Source organism: Cheilinus undulatus, linkage group 20 (genome assembly GCF_018320785.1).
Source record: "Cheilinus undulatus linkage group 20, ASM1832078v1, whole genome shotgun sequence".
Taxonomy (NCBI): domain Eukaryota; kingdom Metazoa; phylum Chordata; class Actinopteri; order Labriformes; family Labridae; genus Cheilinus; species Cheilinus undulatus.
The window spans coordinates 27382678-27405104 of NC_054884.1; the positions used below are offsets into that span (position 1 = coordinate 27382678).

Sequence of the window (22427 nt, forward strand, 5' to 3'; positions counted from 1 at the left end):
CGAGTTCAAATGTGACTACAGAGTAAACAAACTTAATGTCTCTAGATGTTAGCTATCTGCTTTATCCATTGTAGTAGCGATTTTGCTCCAGCTCCTCTGTTTATCAGCTGGATTGTGGTACGTTTTAAGGGACAGGTTGTAGAAACACTTATATTCTTGCCGAATATGGACAAATTGGCCCTCACTTTCTTTTTCCATCGAACTTCATGCTCCATGTTTACCTGGTCTCAATGGCTGTGTTTGTTGTGTTTCCTTCTTCGTTAGCTTACTCCCTGATCGACTTTTGGTCTGTTCAAAGGAGCAGTGCTGCTCATGCCATCTTGGCTGTCAAGTTTAGAAATATAGGAAGGGGTCAGCCCGTTTTTGTACCTCAAAAAGTTAGTAGAAGCAGTTATGAAAGTAGATAAGGTAAAACAAACATAAAAATAAATCTATAAACAGAAAACAAAATGGGCAGGAGCACAGCAGACTTGATAAATGTGCAGCAAACTGTACAATTGTACAAATAAATTATCTGCAGCTTTTTTTTTTTTTATCTCAAAGAAGACATAACAGACAGTGTGGGCAGATAAAATTGTAACGAATGCTTCAGAAGCTCCAGCTTCCAACAGAAACTGTCCTTGATTAATCCCGTATTATTAATCTTGTAGGTGTGTAAGTTTCATTAAAAAATTTATACATCATTCATTTTTGTTTACTTTGTTGTTTTCCCAAATTGATTAGGATTTTGAAGTGTTAAGAGTGTCTGAAAGACAAATGTAGGTGGTGCAGATGTTCTCAAATCAGTGAGTCATGGTGTTTAATGATCCTGAGCTCAATATCAATTTTAGTGTTTGTGATTATGATTTATGCAGTTATCGGGCAGATGTTTCACACACTAGAAAGTTAAATTTCAAACTTTTCTCATTTTTCATGGTGAAGACATGGTGCTAGTGGGGCTAATCTTGCCTCTAAGATAGCTTTAGCCAGCCTGACTTGCTGCAACTACACATACAAAAAGCATCTTAATTCTTAATTAAGGGTTTTGGTTGATTCTTGTAGTTTTCTGTCAGAGTAGTCAATCACAATTCATTAAAAAGGTCAAAAGTTTACTCCCATAATAAAGAAATATTCTTAAATTACCACAAAAGTAAGTCTGATTTTTGTCTTTGAAACTCTACTATAATAAATTTTCTTTTTGTATTGTCAGGCTCCTCCAGTGCTTTACAGTTTCGAGCGGAGCGCATTAAGATCCCTCCAGCTCGATATCCTCGCTCTACAGGATCTGACAGAGGTACCTTTCAGTTTGAAACCTGTGTTGTCTCATAACAAACATTACAGAGGTAAACATCAAATCTGACTCCATCCCTTTCCTCTCTGTTACTCCAGGCTCCCTCTCACACTCTGAGTGCAGCAGTCCGACACCTCCGATGTCCCCCGTCAACCTGGAGACATCGTCTTTCACCAGTAGCCAATCCCAGAGCTCCATCTCCATCCAGCCTAGGATATCAGTCAGCCCCGCTCCAGTTGGTGACAGGCGGAAGGATGGGTAGGGCCAGCCCCCGCGTCCGTGTCATTACGCCGCCATCATTCAGCAGAACACGACATGTTTTCCTCCATTTGTCTGTACTTCTGTCTGCTTCATTGTGATTTAGTGCCTGTAGAGTAGTAAACAAAGCTGTGAGGCTCCATCTCATATCATTAGAACACACAGCCTCCATCTATCATGTTAAGCCATCTTTTTTTTCTCTGCTGCTGTTCATTTAACCTGTCTTTCTCCCTCCTGCTGTGGGTGATGATATTCTGTCTTTCTTTCTCAGATGTGTTTCTTATAACTCTTCTTCTGTCAGACTTCCTCTGGCAGTAAAGCCACAGTTCCTCTCTTTAAGATGCTTGAGGTTTGTCCAGAGCTGCTTGTAGCATGAACAGTATAATCACCATCTGTAGGACAGTTAGAGCATGCTTCCTAAGATCTACCACATCCACGCTACAGGTAGAAATGTCAAACACTAACCTTGAGTGACTGCTAAATATATATTTACATTTTTCTCAATATAAACTTGATTTGATTTAAAGAGTAACTAAACCCCAGAGCTCCAGCTGAGGTGCATCTACCCTGGATTTTCAAAAAATGCTTTTAGATCATCATGTAAGAGCTGGGGAATAAAACATCCAATCCCTCCTTCTTACTGTCCCTAATCAGCCACAGCATCATTCAGTCCATGCTGCCTTTTTAGATTCTGTTTTTGGCCATATTGTCATAACTATTCATGTATGACTTACCACAAGCTACATGTGTGTGAAACAATGATTTATGATTATGCTGAAGACATATGTTGTACAACCCCAATTCCAAAAATTTGAGGCACTGTTTACTCATATTTACTCACAATTACACATCAACAGCATATCAGATGTTGAAATGGAGAAATTTTGCCATTTCATGAAAAATATTAGCTCATTTTGAATTAAATGGCAGCAAGACATCTCATAAAAGTAGGGGCGGGGCAACTAAAGGCTGGAAGAATAAGTGGTACTAATATGGTTAACTGGCAACAGGGCAGTGACATGTCTGGGTATAAAAGGAGCATTTTAGAAAGGCACTCTCTTAGAAGTGAGGATGGGCAGAGGTTCACCAATCTGCAAAAATCTGCATCTAAAAATTTCAGAAAAAATGTTCCTCAATGAAAAATTGCAAAGACTTTGAATATCCAACTCTCTACAGCACATAAGGGACAAGGAGCAACAAGCCCAATCAAGGGGACATGGCCGAAGGTCAATATTGGATGCTTACACTGCATTAAAAACAGGTGTGATTCTGTACTGGAAATCACTGCATGGGCTCAGCTACACTTCCACACATCATTGTCTGCCAACACAGTGACATCTGTGCCATCCACAAATGCAACTGAAGAGGCCATGTGCGAACACGATCCAGAAACACTGCTGTCCTTTCTGGGCCAAAACCCATTCAAAATGGACTGAGGCAAAATAGAAAACTGTTCTGTGGTCAGGTGAATCAAAATTAGATAATCTTTTTGTAAAGCACAGACACCATGTCCTGCAGACTGAAGAGAAGGATCATCCATCTTATTATCAGCGCACAGATCAAAAGCCTGCATCTCTGAAGATCTTGGGTTGAATTAGTATCTATGGTGTGGGGCAGCTTACACATCTGGAAAGGTATCAACGCTGAAAAGTAGATTGAGGTTTTAGAGCAGCATATGCTCCCATCCAGACAACATATCTTTCAGGGAAGGCCTTGCATATTTCCGCAAGACATTAATAAACCACATACCACATCCATCACAATATCATGGCTTCACTGGCTGAACTGGCCAGCATGCAGTCCAGACATTTCACCAAAAGAAAAATTTTGGCACATCGAGAAACAATAAATTCAGCAAAGACAACTTGGGACTATTAAGCAGCTAGAATCTTACATTAGACAAGAATGAGACAACATTCCTCTCCCAAAATTCCAGCCACTTCCCTGCCACTTCCCAGACGTTTACAGACTGTAGTTAAAAGAAGAGCTGATGTTACACAATCGTAAACATGGCCCTGTTACTACTTTCATGAGATGTGTTGTGCCATAAAATTCAAAATGAGCTAATAATTTCCCAAAATGGTAAAATGTCTCGATTTGAACATCTGATGTGTTGTTTATATTCTATTATGAAGAAAATGTGGGTTTATTAGCTTTGCAAATCATTGCTTTCTATTTTACATTTTATGTAGCACCCAAATATTTTTGGAATTGGATTTTTATTTCCACTTTATATTTGGAAAAACATTGTTTATTCAAAATCTCTTGTAACAGCAAATCTGTCATACAAGAAAACGATGTTGTCGCTCTTCTGCCACCCCGCTTTGGCATGATTATGTGGTAGTGACAGGGAAAGGGTTAGTTGTTGTATACAGCTAATAAGTTGTTGTCTCCCAACTAATGACTCTAGCAGGCCTGTCATTAGCTGGGACTGAGCCGCAGCGGTGCTTTTGTCTACACCAGACAACGTGTCTTATTCAAACAAGCGCAGAGAGCAACACTTAAATTTTTGCGTCACAGAAAAATGTTCTTGCTCTACTCCCGGTCTGTTTCAGCGATCATGGTGGTGAGCTTGTCCCGTATTGTCTGTCTTTAGCTGTTGGACGTTGCAGTAGGACCGCTGTGGTTTCCTCCGACCTGGACCGCTGTTCTTGTTAAAACCAGAGCAGAAAGCCACACTGACAGCTTGTCTTTGCAGAGGAGAGGTTTTTGGCCTTTTCTTGTAGTGTTGTGTCCCCTTCGCGCAGTAATAGCAAAGAATACAGAGATCGTCTTTTGTCCTCCATTCTCTAACTGCAGCTAAGTCGATCTGTGTGTCTGTCTGCGTTTAACCAATCAGATGCGGTCGTTAACAGAAGATATAAATAGGTTAATGAAGACACCAGCCAGTATATTATGATCTTATTTTAGAGATACCCTATTTATTTACTCTCTGGCGACTGCGTTACATTACATATAATCCTAGAGTGTCACAGCAACGTCTCTGATTGATGGAGCCGCCTTGAACTGCAAATTTCAGCTGTAGGCTGCTAGGAGTGAAGTTAACAGTCATGGAAAAATGTGGTAACTGTTGAGCTCTGTGGTGATTAAAGATGGCACCACATACATAATTTATCACCAAATCTGCTGGTAGAAAATTCTCAAAAATATTCAGTTGCAGTAGACAGTTTCAGCTTGTAGAGGGCAGTAGTTGTGTGTATTTTTAATCCAAAATATAAAATCTAAATGTGCTCAGATGTTAAGATTTTGACCTTAACAGATCAACAGTTCAACTTAGAAAACACCATCTGCATAAGTTTTCATCTGAAAAAGTAGTCTGAGGGTTTAGTTACTCTTTTAATGAACTTTATGTAGTTTTTAATTTTTTTGTTAAAGAATATAAAAATAAAAAGCACATTAAGCTGTGTTTGGCTGTGGTAGAAACCTCTCATATTTAAAAACATGACCATAAAAAACAAAAAGATCAACAAACAACCTTCATAGCAGTGGTCATAAAATATTGCCAACATGTTTTAAAGGCATCATCTTTGTTTATTACTTATTCAGAAGGATGTTCAATTTTGTATGATTGCATGCCTTTGAGTGTGAATCCCAGATGCACTTTGCACATCTAACACAGCTCCCTTATCTATTGTCGAGACTTTTCCTATCACAAAGACTAACCATGCATCTTATTTAAAGAAATATTCATGGAAAAATAACAGTAGAGAGAGCTGCACTGTGTAAAAACATCCCAGCACAGCTGAAAACTTTTGAGTTGGATTTTGAGTTTGTCAGAGTTGCATGCTTAAACTTTTATAAGTTTATTTCCTACAGTTGTACAAATGTTATTTTTTCCTCTGAAGGCCATACTTGGAGGAGCCACGCAATGTGACGGTTCAGAAAGGCGCAGAACCGTTGGGGATATCCATCGTGAGCGGAGAGAACGGGGGAGTGTTTGTGTCCAAAGTGACGGCCGGCAGCATCGCACACCAAGCTCGCTTAGAGTACGGAGACCAGCTCCTTGAGGTAACACTTCAGCTGAATATCTAACATCGCTATATTGTGTGGTTTTGTTTTTAATGAATCACTGCTGCTTCCAGTTTAACGGAATCAACCTCCGCAATGCCAACGAGCAGCAGGCCCGGCTGGTAATCGGGCAGCAGTGTGATACAGTCACCATTCTGGCTCAGTACAATCCTCACATGTTCCAGCTGGGAAACCACTCACGATCAGGGTAAGAAACAACACAACAATGATGATTAATACTGATCTGAGGCTGTCAAACAAACCGTTCTTTCAGTCCTCACAGAGCCAGAGCTGTTTTCACTATGAAGAGAGGACAGTAATCCTCCTCTCTCTGCAGTTAGTGCATAAAAACACAACATGATGGCTAAACAGGCAGCACCAATGGAACAAATGGGGCACATTGGCTCTCATTTATCAATCTGGTGTAGAAACCAGCACAGACTTGGGTGTAGAATCTAGGGATGCACGATATTGGATTTTTGCCGATATCCAATATGCCAATATTTACAGATTCATTTTAGCCGATATCGATACCGATATTTAAATATGCTTTTTGGACAAATAATGTCAGCCCTTTTGGACACTTTAAGGTTTAAAGATAACCAAGGAAACAAACTTTAAAGTTTAAAGAATGAGGATAAATAAAGAAAAAGACCTCACCTGACATAAGTATGTTGGTTCAGCCTAAAACTCCATTAAGTTATTAGGATATATGGACAAAATTTACAGTCGATATATGCTGAAATACTTAGGCTAAATATCAGCTGTAAATATTGGCAGAAATTTTGATATCTGCTGATACCAATATTTCCCTTTTTAAGCTAATATCTGCCGATTATGATACCAGACCAATAATATCGTCCATCCCTAGAAGAATCATCTTACGACAAGGTCCATGTGTGATTTATGAAGCTTCCTATGTGGCCAATCACAGAGTTTAAACCAGAGCGAGTGATGATAAAATGCAGAGGCTGAAAACAATGATCATTTAAAATATCATGCCTATTTTGTTTTAAAGGTTTAGCTGGCCTCGCCCTCAGAGTTTACAACATGAATGCATGAAACATTACAAAATAAGGCGTGCTCCTCTTTTAGCAAAATTAGAATGTCTTCTTTGTCAGCCAAAAACACCACATCTGGAGGGAAATCAAAGCTTAAATTTACAGCAGACAAGCAAACTACAGCTGATGTTTAAATATTTAATTTATAAATTCTTGATTCATAACCACAATTATTTACATACATGTCATAAGTAAAAAAAAAAATGTTACATTGGGGTTAAAAGAAAGTGATCATTTCTTGAGATTTTTCTTCAATTTTAATCCTGATTTTGCAAAAAAATAAAATAAAGGCCTTGCATAAAAAAGCAAGATAATCATGATTACACAGTTACTATGTTGCATGCTGTGTTCCGCTTATTTTGTCCATAGTTTTATATATATATATATATATATATATATATATATATATTTATGTTTTTCACCAATTTTTTTCTTCCAAAGGAAGGATGTTGCTTGAGACAAACTGTAAAACCATTTTTTTTGTTTTTGTCATTAGTTCCCGTATGGAGTCCATCAGCAACCAGCCAACTCCACGTGACAGCGGAGCCACGACGCCAGACAACCACGCTGACTCCCTGAGCGAGCAGGACGAGGGAACCATGACACCGCCGTCTAAACAGACGACTCCTGCGACCAGCCCTCAGAACTCCTTCAGGTGCTCATTTCTCTTGTATTTCTTGTTTAGAGTCAAAAGGCATTCTTCTGCTTCGGGAAACTGGCAAATTTGTATTTCTTCTCCTAACATATATGAAAATGACATCTGTTGAAAGGCAATTTGGTTGGGTAAAGTGTGAGGAGAGACGTTTAAAGCTTACATGTGACCTTTTCTTTTCCAGGATTGCTGGATCAAGTATGCGAGGGTCTGCAGAACCTCGTCTGGTGAGGTTGAAGAGGATCCAGGCGGAGCTAGGGGTTCAGATCTGTGGAGGAAACCTTCAAGGCATTTTTGTGGAGAGTCTGGATGATGACAGTCCTGCTAAATGTCCTGATGGCCTTTTACCTGGAGATTTGATACTGGAGGTACCTACAATGTCATTCAATTTGCACAGAAGCTATAACATAGGCAGCTGCTGCTGACACATTGATGAGCTCAGGGTTTATTAAACATTGCAGTATTTTATGTTATATTGCTCCAGTTTATGTGTGCAACATATTTCAGTCCAAGTCTCTACATGCATATATAACTGACATTTATTCCTAGCCCAGCTTGGTGCTTCTGAAAGGGATGAGTCAGTCTTCATTGGCAGCCAAGCTCAGTGTCCTTTTGTCTGTTGTGTAATTGATGTATTTTTTTTTCAAACAGTACAATGGCGTCAGCATGAAGAACAAATCGAAAGAAGAGGCTTACCTGGAAATGCTGAAACCAGCAGAAACAATCACATTCAAGGTCCAGAACTGCGTTGACAGCCTCCCTGAAATCAAAGAGACACATGGAGATGGATTTTACATAAGGTGCTTTCACTGTTGATCTAACTGTCCAAACCGAGAATGAATACAGCTTCAGTTCCTGTTGTTACATTGAATATTTTATCATTGACAGCTGAATCTGTTATATCCTTGTTCAGAGGTCAGAGGATTCTTCATAACGGCTTTATTGTTCATCTTTCTGTCTTTAGAGCACTTTATGAGCGTGTGGCGGAGGTAGAGCAGGAGCTGAGCTTTAATAAAGACGACATACTATACGTGGAAGACACACTACCAAATGGAAACTTCGGCTTTTGGATGGCCTGGCAGCTGGATGAGAATGCACAAAAACTGGAAAAAGGGCAGATTCCAAGTAAATACATGTGAGTTGGGCGTAGTTTGTATTAGTTTTATTATATATGTTTGACTTTTCTCTTTGTATGATAAATAAATCCTGTTGAACCCTTCTCAGTCTTTCATATATATCTCTGCCTGATACATCTCCTCTAGGATGGATCAGGAGTTCTACAGGAGACACAGCTCTGCTGATATAAAAGATGATAACGGTACCAGTAAGACTCTGGGGGCTGCTGCACGCAGATCTTTCTTTCGCCGGAGGCTGAAGCACAAACGCAGCGGTTCTAAAGACGGGAAGGACTTGATGGCTCTTGACGCCATCAGCACGGATTCTTTACCCATCACTGAGGGTGAGACATCAAATACGGAGGCAGAAGTTTCTAATCTAGTCTGGTAGTGCTGGCCTTCCAGTTCAGGGCTGAGTTAAAACATGGAGATTGTTAAGACTTCTATAAGATGCCATTTTAAAACTCCAGCCACTCAGAAAGCATTAAATTTATTTAGGAGGAATTAAGAGCCAAATTTTTAAGTAATTTAGAATTTTTGATTTTGAAGCAAAAGATGTCAACCTGTTTGACATAACTAGAAAAGCACTCGGAGAGCGCAGACCTCCAGCTGTTAGCCCTATCTCCCAATAGTACAGAATCCTTTAAAAAATTCCTGAAACCAGACAGTGATCCAGATCATTCCCAAAATCTAATCAGTTCTTCCCTATGCCATTTCTGACATTTCCTGAAAATGTCATCAAAATCCGTCCACAACTTTTTGAGTTATGTTGCTAACAAACAAACTAACTAACTAACAAACGAAGAAACCCTCCCGATCACATAACCTCCTTGTCGGAGGTAAAAATGACTTGAAGATTAGTGAAAAGTGAAAATAATTCAAGGAGATATCAAAACTTGGCACAAGACTAAAGAAATTAGGTACTTAGGTACCTGCTAAGACAGAAACATGTATATAAAAGGAGTAAAAAAACAGTTAAAAAAATTAAAAACACAGACTGTACAAGCACTATATAATAAACCACGCATATGCAAATACAAATATACAAAAACCAAGTCTTTACTAAACAATTGCCATGTACAGTGTTGTGAAAAAGTTTTTGCCCCCTTCCTGATTCCTTTTTGTTTTCGTATTTGTCACACTTAAATGTTCAGGTTAAATTTTGATTTTAGACAAAGATGTGTGATATGTGACATACCAAATGCCCCCCTTGATAAACTGTGATAAGCCATATTTTTTGGAAAGTTGAGTTCAGTTTCACAAGCCTGATTACTGTCGGACCTGTTAAACTAAGAAATCCCTTAAATGGAACCTGTCTGACAAAGTGAAGAAGGCTCAAAGATCTCAGCAACACATCATGTTGCCATCTGAATTTAAAGATTTCAAGAACAGATGAGAAAAAGTCAAACAGCCCTCTGTCTGGAAGGGGTAACGAAGCCATTTCTAAGGCTTTGGGACTCCAGCACACCACTGTGAGAGCCGTTATCCACAAATATAGAAAACTTGGAACAGTGGGGAACCTTCCCGGCCTGCCAAAATTACTCCAAGAGTGCACTGACAACTCATCTAAGAGGTTGCAAAAAAAACAAGAACGACATCTAAAGACCTGCAGGCCCCACTTGTCTTAGTTAAGGTCAGTTATTCACAATTCAACAATAAGAAAGACACTCAGCAACAAAGGCATCCATAGGAGAGTTCCAAGGCAAAAACCACTGCAGACCAAAAAGAACAGAAAGGCTTGTGTCACATTTGCCAAAAAAAAAAACCCAAAACATCTTGATGATCCTCAAGACTTTTGGGAAAATAGTCTGTGGACGAATGAGACAAAAGTTGACCATTTATAAATCTAACACAGCACTACATAAAAGGAACATCATACTGACAGTCAAACATGGTGGTGATAGTGTGATGGTCTAGTGCTGCTTTAGGATCTGGACCACTTGCTGTAGTTGAAGCAACCATGAATTCTGGTCTCTACCAGAAAATCCTGAAGGAGAATGCCTGGCAATCAGTTTGTGACCTCAAGCTCAAGCATAGTCATGCAGAAAGACAATGAATGGCTTTATTAAAAAAAAAAAAACAAAAAGAAGGTTTTGGAGTGGCCATTTCCTATTATTGCTAGTGCTTGTTTGCAGTTGTTGCTGCCACGTGATTGGCTGATTAGATGTTAATGTTAGTGAGCAGTTGAACAGGTTTAAGTAATAAAAGGTGAGAGAACATTTTTGTTTCTACAGTTAAAAAGTGAAACCAGTACCAGCAGCATAAAAGTATTCTTCTCATTGCTTCACTTCAGTAATAAAATCAGCTTTCTCTTACCCTGTCTGAGTGTCAGCTCATCAAAAGTCTGCCGTCTGACTGCAGATGTACTTTATATTAGTTTAACTTGCATTTATTGGTAGTCTGGCAGCTACGAGCTATCAAAGTGCTGAATTAAAGCAGGATGGATCCATAAGAAGTCTGCTGGCTCTACACAGTTTTTCCCAGGACACATTAACTCATAACTTTGCTTATTAAAAAGCAGCTGTATTTCTGTGCTGGCCTGTAGGTTGTAGAATAAATCAGTTTAATATTTTTCTGCTCAGATGGAGTGAGCCTGATGTACCAGCGGGTTCAGAGGGTGGAGTGCTCGTCTCCTCGAGCTGTGCTGGTGCTGGGTCCGTTAGTGGAGGCCATTAAGGACATGCTGGTGAAGGAGGCTCCTGAGAAGTTCTGCCGCTGTCTGCCTGGTGAGTAAGCACACAAACATACAATTTAACATGCACAGAGTTTATTTATTCCTGGAGAAATTCACATGTGTCTCATATTTGTATTTTTTATGTCATTTTGTTGAAAGGGAGTAAAATAAGGAGTAATATCATAGAAGATTAAAGGTTAGGGTTTATAACGCATGCAATGGATTGAATTATAAAAATTTTGAAAGTTTTTTATTGTACTTTCAGAGATCATGAAGGCATCTCAGCAGGCGATAGAACGTGGAGTGAAGGACTGCGTGTTCATTGACTACAAACGCAGAAGCGGCCATTTTGATGTGACAACTGTTGCATCAATCAAAGAGATCACAGAGAAGGTAGAGTGGATTACATTTTATACCACATTTATAATTCAAAGTTTCTGCACTGGCTTCAAACAGGAGCCAAATCCTTTTAGATTTAAAGCCCCTGTCAGAGAGAAGATTTAAGTAAAATCTCTTCTTCACAGTCTGTACATCGCCTCTGTGAATGCCTGTCAGCACCTTGTCTGATCGGAGCTGAAGCTTTGTTTATGCTTACTGATGTTGTTTCCTCCTTTCTGGATCCTTACATGTACTGTACTTACTCCCAGAAATCTCAGAACACTATACGAACAAAGGTATTTGGCCACGTTACCATTAAACCAGCAGGGACTGTAGTAACATTGTATTCAAATGCATTTGCTTTAATATGGAGTTGGCCCCTTTTTGCAGCTGTAACAGCCTCCACTTTTCTTGGAAAGCTGTCCACAAGACTTAATGTATTCCCATTCATTCTATAGAGCATCTATGAGGTCAGGCACTAGTTTTGGACAGGAAGGCCTGGCTTACAATCTCTGTTCCAGTTCATCCAAAAGGTGCTCAAACATGTTGCTGAGCTCTCTCAAACCATGTCTTTATAGTCCTTGCTTTGTGCACTGTTGCACAGTCATGTTGGAATAGAAAAAGGTCCTAGCCTAGCCAAGACCCTGAAAATCAGCCCCATACATTATCTCTCCTCCATCAAACTTCACAGTTGGCACAATGCAGTCAGGCAGGCAATGTTCCCCTCGAATTTGCCCATCTGACAGCCAAACACAGGAGCCTAATTTGTCACTCCACAGAACAGATTTCCCCAGCTCCACAGTCCAACGTGCATTACACCACTCCTATCAGTCGTTTGGCCTTGGACTTGGTGACTGAACTTAGATTAATTTCAGTGGAAGTTCAAGACTTTTCAATTATGGAATCAGCAGAGTATTGGCAACTTTTACGCACCATAGGAATGGAGAACCGGTTTCAGCTGAGAACTGGTTCCAATTTGTTAAATCCATCGACATCGTTTACATTTAATCTAAACGATTCCCTTATCAATGCCTTACTTCCACATGCCTTGAAAAACACGGTCTCATGAGAGGCAGTAGGCAAATTGGACAAGAAGTCGAGGAAGTAAACATGGTGGACAGTCACAAAAAAGGGCTAAAGCAGTAAAAAATGTGGCTTCATTTTTCAAAAAATGGTGTGAACAGGGTGATGTGAGTGACAGTGAGTGGGCCAACAGTGATTTCATGCAAGGCATGCATCTTTTTGTACAAGATTTCAGTTTATTTGTCTATGTCCAGAGATCTAGGATCCAGAGACTAGTTTTATATTTATTTTAAAGTTTTTTCATTTAAAGAAAATGAGCAGTACTATTGTATTCTAATGCAAGCTCAGAGATCCAGAAGAGACAAATATGTCAGTTAAAACAAACTGCTCCTTGGATCTTCAAACACTTGATGTTTAACACTTTGTTATAAAAACTGTGTATTATAGTCTGTAATTGAAGTGTGCTTGTCACTCACTCTCACTGAAGGTGGTATACGTCTTTTTCAGTGTTCAGAGAGAAAGAGACTCAGTAAAATTTGAGTTGTTAACAGTTAAAACCTGTAAAGTCCAAAAAGAAAATTCACTGGAAGGAATCAATAAGAATTTAATCGATAAGAAAAATCAATAATGGCATCAATATCAATAAAATCGTATCAATTCCTATCCGTACCATGTGACTTAGCAGTCGGCTCTGTGATTTTGGTCTTTCACTTCATAGCCGAGTTGCTGTTGCTCCTAAACGCTTCCACTTTCTAATAATATCGCCTAAAGTTATCTGTGAAATATCCAGCAGGGCTTAAATTTTACAAACTTTCTTATTGCAAAGGTGGTATCCATCAAAGTACCACGCTTGAAGTCACTGAGCTCTTCAGAACGACACATTTTTCTTGTAAATGTTTGCAAATAGAGACTGCATGGCTAGGTGCTTGATTTTATACACCTGTGTCAACAGGTATGATTCAAACACCTGAATTAAATAATTGCCAAGTGTGGTCAAATACTATTGTCCATATAGTTCATCTGCGAAATAGCAGTTGTAGAATTGTAGAAGTTGACGCAGTGGATACAATTATTTTATTCCAAGAGCTCATCAAAACCAACTACAAGTTTTTATTATGCCTGTTTCCATGAAAATGTAGACTTTGTTGTTCAGATCCCAGGAGATTAAACTCTGACCTCCCTTCATGTCTCATTTTCTCTCTTAGGACTGTCACTGTTTACTTGACATCGCCCCTCACGCCATTGAACGTCTGCACAGCGTCCACATCTACCCAATCGTTGTCTTTATTCGCTACAAAAACGCCAAACAGATAAAGTGAGTAATCCTGTTTTTGTTTTTGTTTTTTGTTTTTTTGCCTGAAAACCTGCCCGACGCATGTCAGGTGTGCTTTGTGTTTTGGTGAATTTGCTGTTTACTAAACTTCCCTTGAGGCTCAGATGCCTGAGCGGTACACACAAGAGATCTTTCATCTTGAGCCCCTGGTCATGGAGGCTGTTCATGAGAATGTAACGTTTAAAAAATGACATTATACTGAAGTTAGGGTATCAACATTGTCTGCATATTAATATCTGATACACAGAAGACAAATCCAAGCAACATGAATATAGCTCTGATATTACTTAAAAGTAGATAAGATGTAGTCAAGTATTAATGTCATGGTTTCTAGCATGTTAAAACACTAAAAACAACATGAGTCTCCTATAGGCTGAGAGTAACCCTCAACAGCTCATAACTACCCTTATATTCTCACACTGTAGGGACTTACGAAGGTCTGTGTAACCAAAGAAAATCCATCTAAAAAGATAAAATGGAACGGCCACAAAGCATAACCCAGAAATAATAGCTCCTGATAACCACTGCATGGCATGTTTATGAGAAAGTAAAGCTTAGAAAAATTTATTTTCTGAGAAGTTAAGGGCTATAAAAATCTATTTAAAACTTGCCAACTCAGCTTACAATATTTTTGTAAGTGGTATTTGTAACACTGTGTTGTATTTGTTTCCAATGAATGTAAGCTTCAACATCAGACATAAAGGAGGAGCTGCAGCTCCTTCATGAACAAAACGCTTGTTGAACTTAGCGAGCATGAAACATTAAACTAGGCACGGTCACATCACTATCAAAACAGCCATCTTTCTAAGACATTCAAATTAAATCAGTATCAACAGGTAGCAACAGACCATTTAACACTGTGTCTGTGTGTGTCTGAGAAAAGGGACACCCACCTCCTCTTCAGGGGATCATACAAAAGGGAAAATGGGAGGGGTTATCATTTAAAAAATATATATTTTATCCTAATGTATTTCACGTTTAATGTCTTTTTGCTGGCCTTTGATGTCCTTAATGCCATAAATGTTTGATTGTTAACTCTGTCAAGCCCCTTTATTGGTTTAAATATGAATGGTGCTATATATTTTCTTGTATTACAACACTAGTATGTAGTTTTGAAGTCACAAATAGACAATCTCAAAGTCAGTTTTTGTTTCATTTCTCATTAAAATGGGCAACAGACACCATACCCTTGCTGAAGCGTGCTGGGCTCTTGTGCTTTGGGGCTGTTTTTCTTCAGCTGTATCTCAGGTTTTAGTGAAGGTGGAGGGAATTTTGAACAATTCCTAAAACCTTCAGGTATCGGCTGGTAAGCCAAGGATCTAGAGGACTTTCACCTTTTCAGCATGACTGAAATCAAAAGCATACATCCGTTTTTACAAAAGAATGGCTTCAAGAGAAGAACATCAAAGTTTTGAGTCCAGACCGGAGTTCTTTTGAAAGTCTGAGGGGTGACCTGAAGAGGACGGGAAATGTCCTTTAATCTGACTGATTCTGAGCACTCTTGCCAGAAAGCGTGAGTAAATTGTGCCAAGTGAAGATCTGTCATACTGATGGATTCCTACCCATACAGACTGATAGTATAATCAAAGGGAACTGTCATGAAGTATTAGTTTAGGGACAGTCATACTTGTTTCATTTTCTTCTACTAAAACAGTGGTTCCCAACCTTTTTTCCTTTGTCCCCCTTTGCATAGCCAGGAATAGTTGTGGCCCACCAAGACCCACATGAAAAAAGTGACATATTGCTATCAAAAATACACATCAATTTAAATTATTTTCATAATTTAAAGCCAACCAAAACACAAGTCTTATTACCAAAAGATCATTATATGAACCATTCATATGGATTTTATCAGTATTTTACATAACTTGAGTGAACCTACCTTTAACAACTTCACAACAGACTCTGGCCACCCTCCCTCATCTCTTCATGGGGACCTGTGAAGAACCATTAGCACTCTATGTGCCTAAAACTTCTGCACAGTACTGTACATGTACACAGGCAACCTGGATTTAAGTCTGACTTGTGGCCCCTTTCTTGCTTGTCTTTCCCCCACTCTCTCATCCCTGTTTTTGATTCTGCCCACTGTCCTCCTCTACCAATAAAGGTATAAAAAGCCCAAAATATACTCCCCCCCCCCTTTTTTTTTTTTTAATTGAATCAGACGGGTTATAGGTTGCATTTAAGGTCAAAAACAGTTCTTTTAAAAAATTAACTAATTAAGGAAGAAATATCAAAAGACCTCAGATAAGACAACGGAGCTTTTTTAATGCTTCAGTCATTACTAGAGTCAGATTGCTTCAGCAACAGCAGAAGTACAAACACTTTAGACATGTGAATGGGCAAAGTAGAGATGGCTTACAGCAAATGATAAATAAAATAATCAACTTATTTTGAAACTGGTAGATGTAAATGTACTATCACCCATTGAATAGCATGTGAATTGAAAGTGAAAGATCTGATGCACATTCATGTGTGTTGATGCCAGTTCTTCCTCTATAAATCATAATTCTTTAATTTTTCATATATAATTTCCTCTCCATGGCATTGGTCAGGAAGCTGACATGTGCAGAGGTCTTAATCATAATCGTATTAATCCTGCTAACACTCACACAACACACTAATTGATCATCCTGATTAGATGACAGTGTCATTAGTCCACAAACAGCCGCCCGCTCTGTCCCACCACCTGCCTGGCTTTATGACGTTATGATGTCATATTTCAGACGTCCCTCTGCTTCCCCATTTGTAATCTCACGGCAAGATTAAATGAGCTGAACGCTCAGTGCGGGACTTTGTGCACACAAATAAGGACACTCTCAGGTCTGGCAGGAATGGGCTTTCTCCACCACCACACGCCCGTAAATCTATGGAGCGGTGCAGCAGGCAAACATGGCGGAGATTGAATCCAGCTAAGCCTCGGCTGTCATCAGCTGAGTGCCAGCTGTCAGGGGAGAGCTCCGCTTTGTGGCGTGGGCGGCTAAAACACTTGCTGACCCCACCCGCCACAGCCGCCACATGAACACAAACACACCTCCCACTGCCTGCCTGCTGCAAGGCGGGCTTTTCCATTTTTTTTTTTTGTCATGCGGGAGGCTTCAGCAGACAGATATGTTGACAGGACGCTGAGTGCCAGGGAGAGAACAGAGCGGGATTCTGGGTTAGGTCAGGGGCTCCCAGTGGATGAAGACTAAGAGTGGTCACATGACTCTTTCTTAAGACTCAGACAGATATGGAGCGAAACATCAGGCTGGGAGGGAGATCTCTTAAATCTGGGGTTAAGGGATTGTCATTTATTAGAGCTGATGTAGGGAATTAACTGTTCTTCTCCACTGTATGAATTGAAAATCCCCTTTTGACCACTACATTTGGTCCTTTCAGTCCAATATGGGTAATGATGCAGCATAATAATGTGTGATTTCTGAATGAGTTGACAGGATTTCTGCTGTTATATGACTTTAAAAGGGGATTTTTGAACATTTACCCCTTTGCAATCCATTCATTTCAAATACAGCAGCTTGAAATTGCACTTTTTAGATTTATATTCTTCAAATCTGACATACAGCATTAGAGTTACAATAAATAAGATTACAGTGGTTGATTTTTCATTTCACAGACTCCTATTTTGTTGTCATATCCTCTTGGGAAGGGAAGTTTTGCAATTGCTGGAGGGTAAATTTGATCCTTTCAGGCCAAAAAAAAAAAAATCTACATTTAAAGTAGGGGCAAAAGAAATGAAAACAGTACCCAAGCTTGAGCGTTACTTAGACTTCTTGACATTATTCTAGTATTGTTGTGAGCATGATTTAAAAAAATGGAAAAAAGGATGATTTACAAGTGGGCAAAGCAAACAAATGTAAAGCAAAACATCAGCAAGGAAATAATTTTAATGAAATCTAGCTGGAAGAATCTCTCTTTTAAAAAGGTCGTTCCAACTGTGACTCTTGTACGCCCTGGTACTGTGCCATTTTCTAAGTGTTTATGTGTGAACTTGGAATTTAAAAGTGACTACAGCGTGCCGACTTTGTCTTTTCAGAGAGCAGAAGGACCCTCTGTACCTGCGGGATAAACTCTCGCAGAAACATTCCAAGGAGCAGTACGAGGCGGCGCAGAAAGTGGAGCAGGAGTACAGCCGCTTCTTCACAGGTCAGTGGCAATGACACACAAGTCCCTCTGGTCTACTGAGGAGAGTGTGGATAGAAGAATAAGAAAGACATCTGCTTATTTGCTGTTTAATGCACTAGATGTATGTATGATAAAGAGTTAAAGCATGGCAGAGCTACACCATGTAAAAAATGGATCATCAATTGCTGTCTTTTTGAAGAACCAGTCTCGTCTCAGCACTATGACTGATAGATTGTTGGGGCCATCGTCAACTACTTTGGTTCCCATAAACTTTAAGATTTCTGACCTATAAGCTGAGAGTATTGTGATCTCAGACTCACGGAATCAAACCTCTACTGTCATTGAGTTTAAACTGCTTTATAACTTCCCAAACTCTTCTATACTTTACAACAGTATTTTATCGCGCTGCTTGCAACCGTCTCTGGAACAAAACTTGTTTTGGTCTGTGACAAAAGCTACAAACCAAGCGGCAACCTCAGGTCCTGAAAAATGAAGCCAATGCGGAAGTGCAAAAAATTGCTATACCACGAGTGTCCACTTGAGGCTGGCTGCAGGAACACCGGAAGTCCCGTCTGGACACCTGTTAAACAGCCGGTTTTGACACTAGAAATAAACTGGTTTACAGCCTGGTTAAAAACACCAAACGTGTCTCATTAGCTAGTGTCTTATTGTGCTCCCACTGTACGGGGGGTGAATTTTTTTGTACCACGATCGTTTGGATTATATTTAGGATGAAAGCTGATTGGCGTGTCTCATTTGATTGACAGATAGCTCGGCAGGCAGAGGCTCCGTTTCTGTCAACCAGAATGCTAGCTAGCAGGCTGACAGGAAGTCGCGCTTAGTGGGCGGGCCGTTAGGTTGATCCAGAGTTTGGTTGGGACCACGATTTCAATATGGAAGCCTCCACAGATTGGCTTCAAGAGCCGTTTGAGTCTGTCTATTGTAAGCAGACGACTGACATCACACGGGGTTTGTAGCATAGACTGTAGAAAGAATTGGACAAACAGTCCTCGATGTCCTCAGTTACTGTTGTATTTATCATCACTTTGACAGCGACACCTACTCCCAAGAGGAATTATCAAAGAGCCAAGTACCTAAACCAAGTAGAGTTGAACTGAGTCAAGCAGGCACCACTTATTGAAATGCACCACAAATCCCTCTCCCATACCCTTCTTTTCTACTTACCTCAGAGCTGTTGATCCATGCAAATGAAAGAAATGTTGACATATTAATCTTTGGCCGCAGATCAAGACATTTTTAGTTTGCTAAATGTTTTCTAAACCTGCCATTTTTATTTTCAAATAAGTATGAATGCAATGGCATAAATTTCTGCAGCTTATATCTTAAAAAACTAAAATCTTTTAAAAGCAAAGCAGGAACCGTCTGTATTGTGGAGACTCCTAATGGCATATTTGACCAAAAAGTGATCATAATAAACAGATAAATCATCGTAAGGCAAGCCTTGATCTAACAGTCTGATTTGTTCTAGTTTAGCCAGTGTAAAGCTCTAACAGCTGCTGGTTGTCTGAGGTTTTTGGAGCACTTCACAGATCAGACTGAAAGTTTTTGTATCTGGAGCAGCAGCCAGTCTGAGACAGTCTGCCTGATGAATGAGTCTATAAAAGGAGACGATTTATGAGGAAAAACACATCACACAGCTGATCCCTCCCACCAGGGAGAGGTGGTTCTCAGACGTGTGACCACACAAACCAGGACGATGAAAAGTAAGACTATAAGCCTTTATAAAACTGGGTATGTTGGGGTTGGTTGAATGATAAAGGACTAATCAGCTCATACACAGATGGAATACCAGAGCGCACACCCCTAGTTGGCATGGAACCATATTTTGGACTTTAAAGAGTGGGGTAAAAAGATTAATGATGATAAAATCTACAGAACCTCTAAAAAGAAAAAATCAATTCAATTAAAATTGAAAACTTCATTTATCTCTGGGGGGCAATTTAAGGCACTTAGAGCAGAAGAAAGGACAGAAAGAGTCAGTAGATACACTAACAACACTAAGAAAAAGAAACATAACTTGATTATGAAGTTTTCTGAAGCAACTTCTTTTCCCCTCTTGTAACTCTTCCTCCTCTTCCCCTCTGTGTTGCAGGCGTTGTTCAAGGCGGCAGCGTCTCCTTCATTTGCACTCAGATCATGACCATCGTGGAGCAGGAGCAGAGCAAAGTTCTGTGGATTCCAGACGGAGCAGCATAGAGAATTTTCTCGACTCACTCTCACCTCTCATCGCACGTCTCTTGTAAAGCATCAGAAAGGATGTGGTTTTTGTTTTGAGAAGCAGAGAAACGGTACTTCAAGCAGACATCACAGCTTTCTCACAATTAGAAACATGAAGCACTGATGAAGAGGACTGTCTAATATTCCCACTACAACAGTGATGTACTGTACAGATAGATTTGTTTACACTTAATACTTGAAGGTTTCCCTCACAAGTAGTAGCACTCCGTTAATCCACTCTGTCCTGTGAACACGCCAAACCACCACAAGATGAAGACTCTTAAAATGAAGATAAAGCGGACCACCTCTTTATATTTATATGTATTTTCCTGCCATTTAATTTATCTAATCAATCAAAGATGATGCTTATAAAACTTTGTAATACAATGTAGCTCAGTAGTTTATAGGAAGGCAATATTTTCTAATCAATGGTCTTATTTATAGAATAATCAGGGCGAATTTGCCTCCTACCTTCACATCATGTTGTAGTTTTCTGTTCTACTTCGACCTCATTTCAGCTCTCATTATGAGATTGTGCCAAGCTAAAAATATTTGCCATTAACTCTCCATTTTTGGATGCATTAACCCTAAAACTTCAGTTCTAAGTTAAAGAGCAGGTGTTAGTTTGTCAAAGTTTGTATGTTCTACTGATTTTGCCAACACTCGTCTCTTTTTGGATTTATAAGAAGGGATATTTTATTTCTGGTTCATGGTTAACACAAACACACTCACCTTTTTTCATTGTCAACATTTCATGTCTAAGTTTGGATGAAACACTTCTGGGCAGGTTTTCTCCTAATGAAGGTTAATATTTCTATAAAATATTAAAAACAGAACTATGAAAGGAATCAGGTAGTCTGTCTTTTTTTTGTTTTTTTGTTTTTTTGTTTTTTTTACAGCTCTTAAACAATTCAAGACATTTTCTGCAAGATGACGCTGAATGATGTCTGACGGGAGTCACAGTTTAGACCTAATGACAAGTGTCCTTCTATCCACTAGGGGGAGTAAACCACTAGAGTATGGTAGGTGTGAAATGGTAAGATGTCCTTGTATCACTTCTTATACAAAGTTATTATAGTTGCGTATCATTGGAAAATGTCCAGTTTTTATGGAGTTGTTTAGCAACTTTAATCACAATTTATATGAAAATCTTTTACTATTTATCTTAAAATGTGAGTGGATGATGCCTGTGATGTTGTTGTGAGGTTTTCATTTGGTATTTTATTAGATTATTTCTTTAAAAAACTAAAAACTTTAATTTTTGATTTGTATTTAGGGAACAGCTTTTGTATAAAGACCTGCTTAGCATAGACGTAATGACTGACGTCAGTTTAAAGCTGGTAGGGAGGAGTTTATTAACGGTTGTTACCCTTGACTAAATGAATATAAGAGGGTGCTTTATGAGCAACAAAGTCAACTGGACCTTCAGCAACAAGATTGGGTCATTAGAAATAACTTCAAAGAAATACTCCAAGGTCTGACGGGGTGTAGGTGGCAGAAAAAACGTGGCTAAAATTACCTCTGTTGACTTTTGTCAAAGCAATTATTTAAAGTAATGTGTACATTTGCCTGTAGAAAAAGTAAAAACATTTTTTTAATCAATAAATTGACACAAATCCTTTTAATTTTTGCAGCTTTTTGTGTTTTGGGCTAAATTAAAGCTCCTGTAAGAAACTTTCAGGTGTGTTTCCTGTCACAATGGCTTGGACAGTGCATTTTTTGGAATTGAATAATTTAAATCCCATGACTAAAAACAAAACAAAAAGATAAAAAAAATAGTCTTAAACTAAGAAAACCCATAAATAAATAAGATAAAATAATGTATTTAAAAATAGATGCAATAGTTGATACACATTTGTGCTTAAAGTAACAGGGTAGGAGTTTTTACATGGTTAAAACGCTTGCTTGAATTGATAGAATATGTTGCTTTATGAACTAAAAAGTTGATAGGACAAGATTTGTGTTTCTTTAAAGTCATTTTTAATGTCTGCAAGTGCTGACGGGGGTAGGAAGAAGACAAAATGCTGCTGAAACATCCTTTGCTTACTTTTTCACTGCAAACATTGAAAGTGAAGTGTACATTTGATATTTTTTCTTAAATAAACAACAAACACAGGACGAAATCCCCAAATCAACATCTAAGGTTTACAGCAGGAGCTTTAACTTCACATAAAACATGCAAAAAATTGCAAAACACGGAACAACCTAAGTGTATTTTCCCCAACAGCAACTTTGAAAATAAATTTTAGCATCACTTAATAATTTGAGTCACATCATTTAAAAATGAAATAA

At 39.0% G+C, this 22427-nt stretch overlaps 1 protein-coding gene across 3 annotated transcripts in view; it reads left to right on the forward strand.

Annotated features, from left to right (window-relative positions):
• Positions 1-20983, forward strand: part of LOC121528128 (disks large homolog 5-like) — a 57974-nt gene extending 36991 nt beyond the window's left edge. For 2 of the 3 annotated variants that reach the window (XM_041815333.1, XM_041815334.1), the window contains exons 20-34: positions 1190-1273; positions 1369-1528; positions 1800-1877; positions 5374-5536; positions 5611-5744; positions 7094-7252; positions 7434-7617; positions 7901-8049; positions 8214-8384; positions 8512-8708; positions 10947-11090; positions 11304-11431; positions 13645-13754; positions 17809-17918; positions 20011-20983. In XM_041815333.1, coding sequence (XP_041671267.1) covers positions 1190-1273; positions 1369-1528; positions 1800-1877; positions 5374-5536; positions 5611-5744; positions 7094-7252; positions 7434-7617; positions 7901-8049; positions 8214-8384; positions 8512-8708; positions 10947-11090; positions 11304-11431; positions 13645-13754; positions 17809-17918; positions 20011-20114 — 2075 coding nt within the window. In that variant the 3' untranslated portion in view covers positions 20115-20983. The remainder of the gene's footprint in view (positions 1-1189; positions 1274-1368; positions 1529-1799; positions 1878-5373; positions 5537-5610; positions 5745-7093; positions 7253-7433; positions 7618-7900; positions 8050-8213; positions 8385-8511; positions 8709-10946; positions 11091-11303; positions 11432-13644; positions 13755-17808; positions 17919-20010) is intronic. The other variant, XM_041815335.1, reaches the window with a different exon arrangement.
• The last annotated feature ends 1444 nt before the right edge of the window (positions 20984-22427 follow it).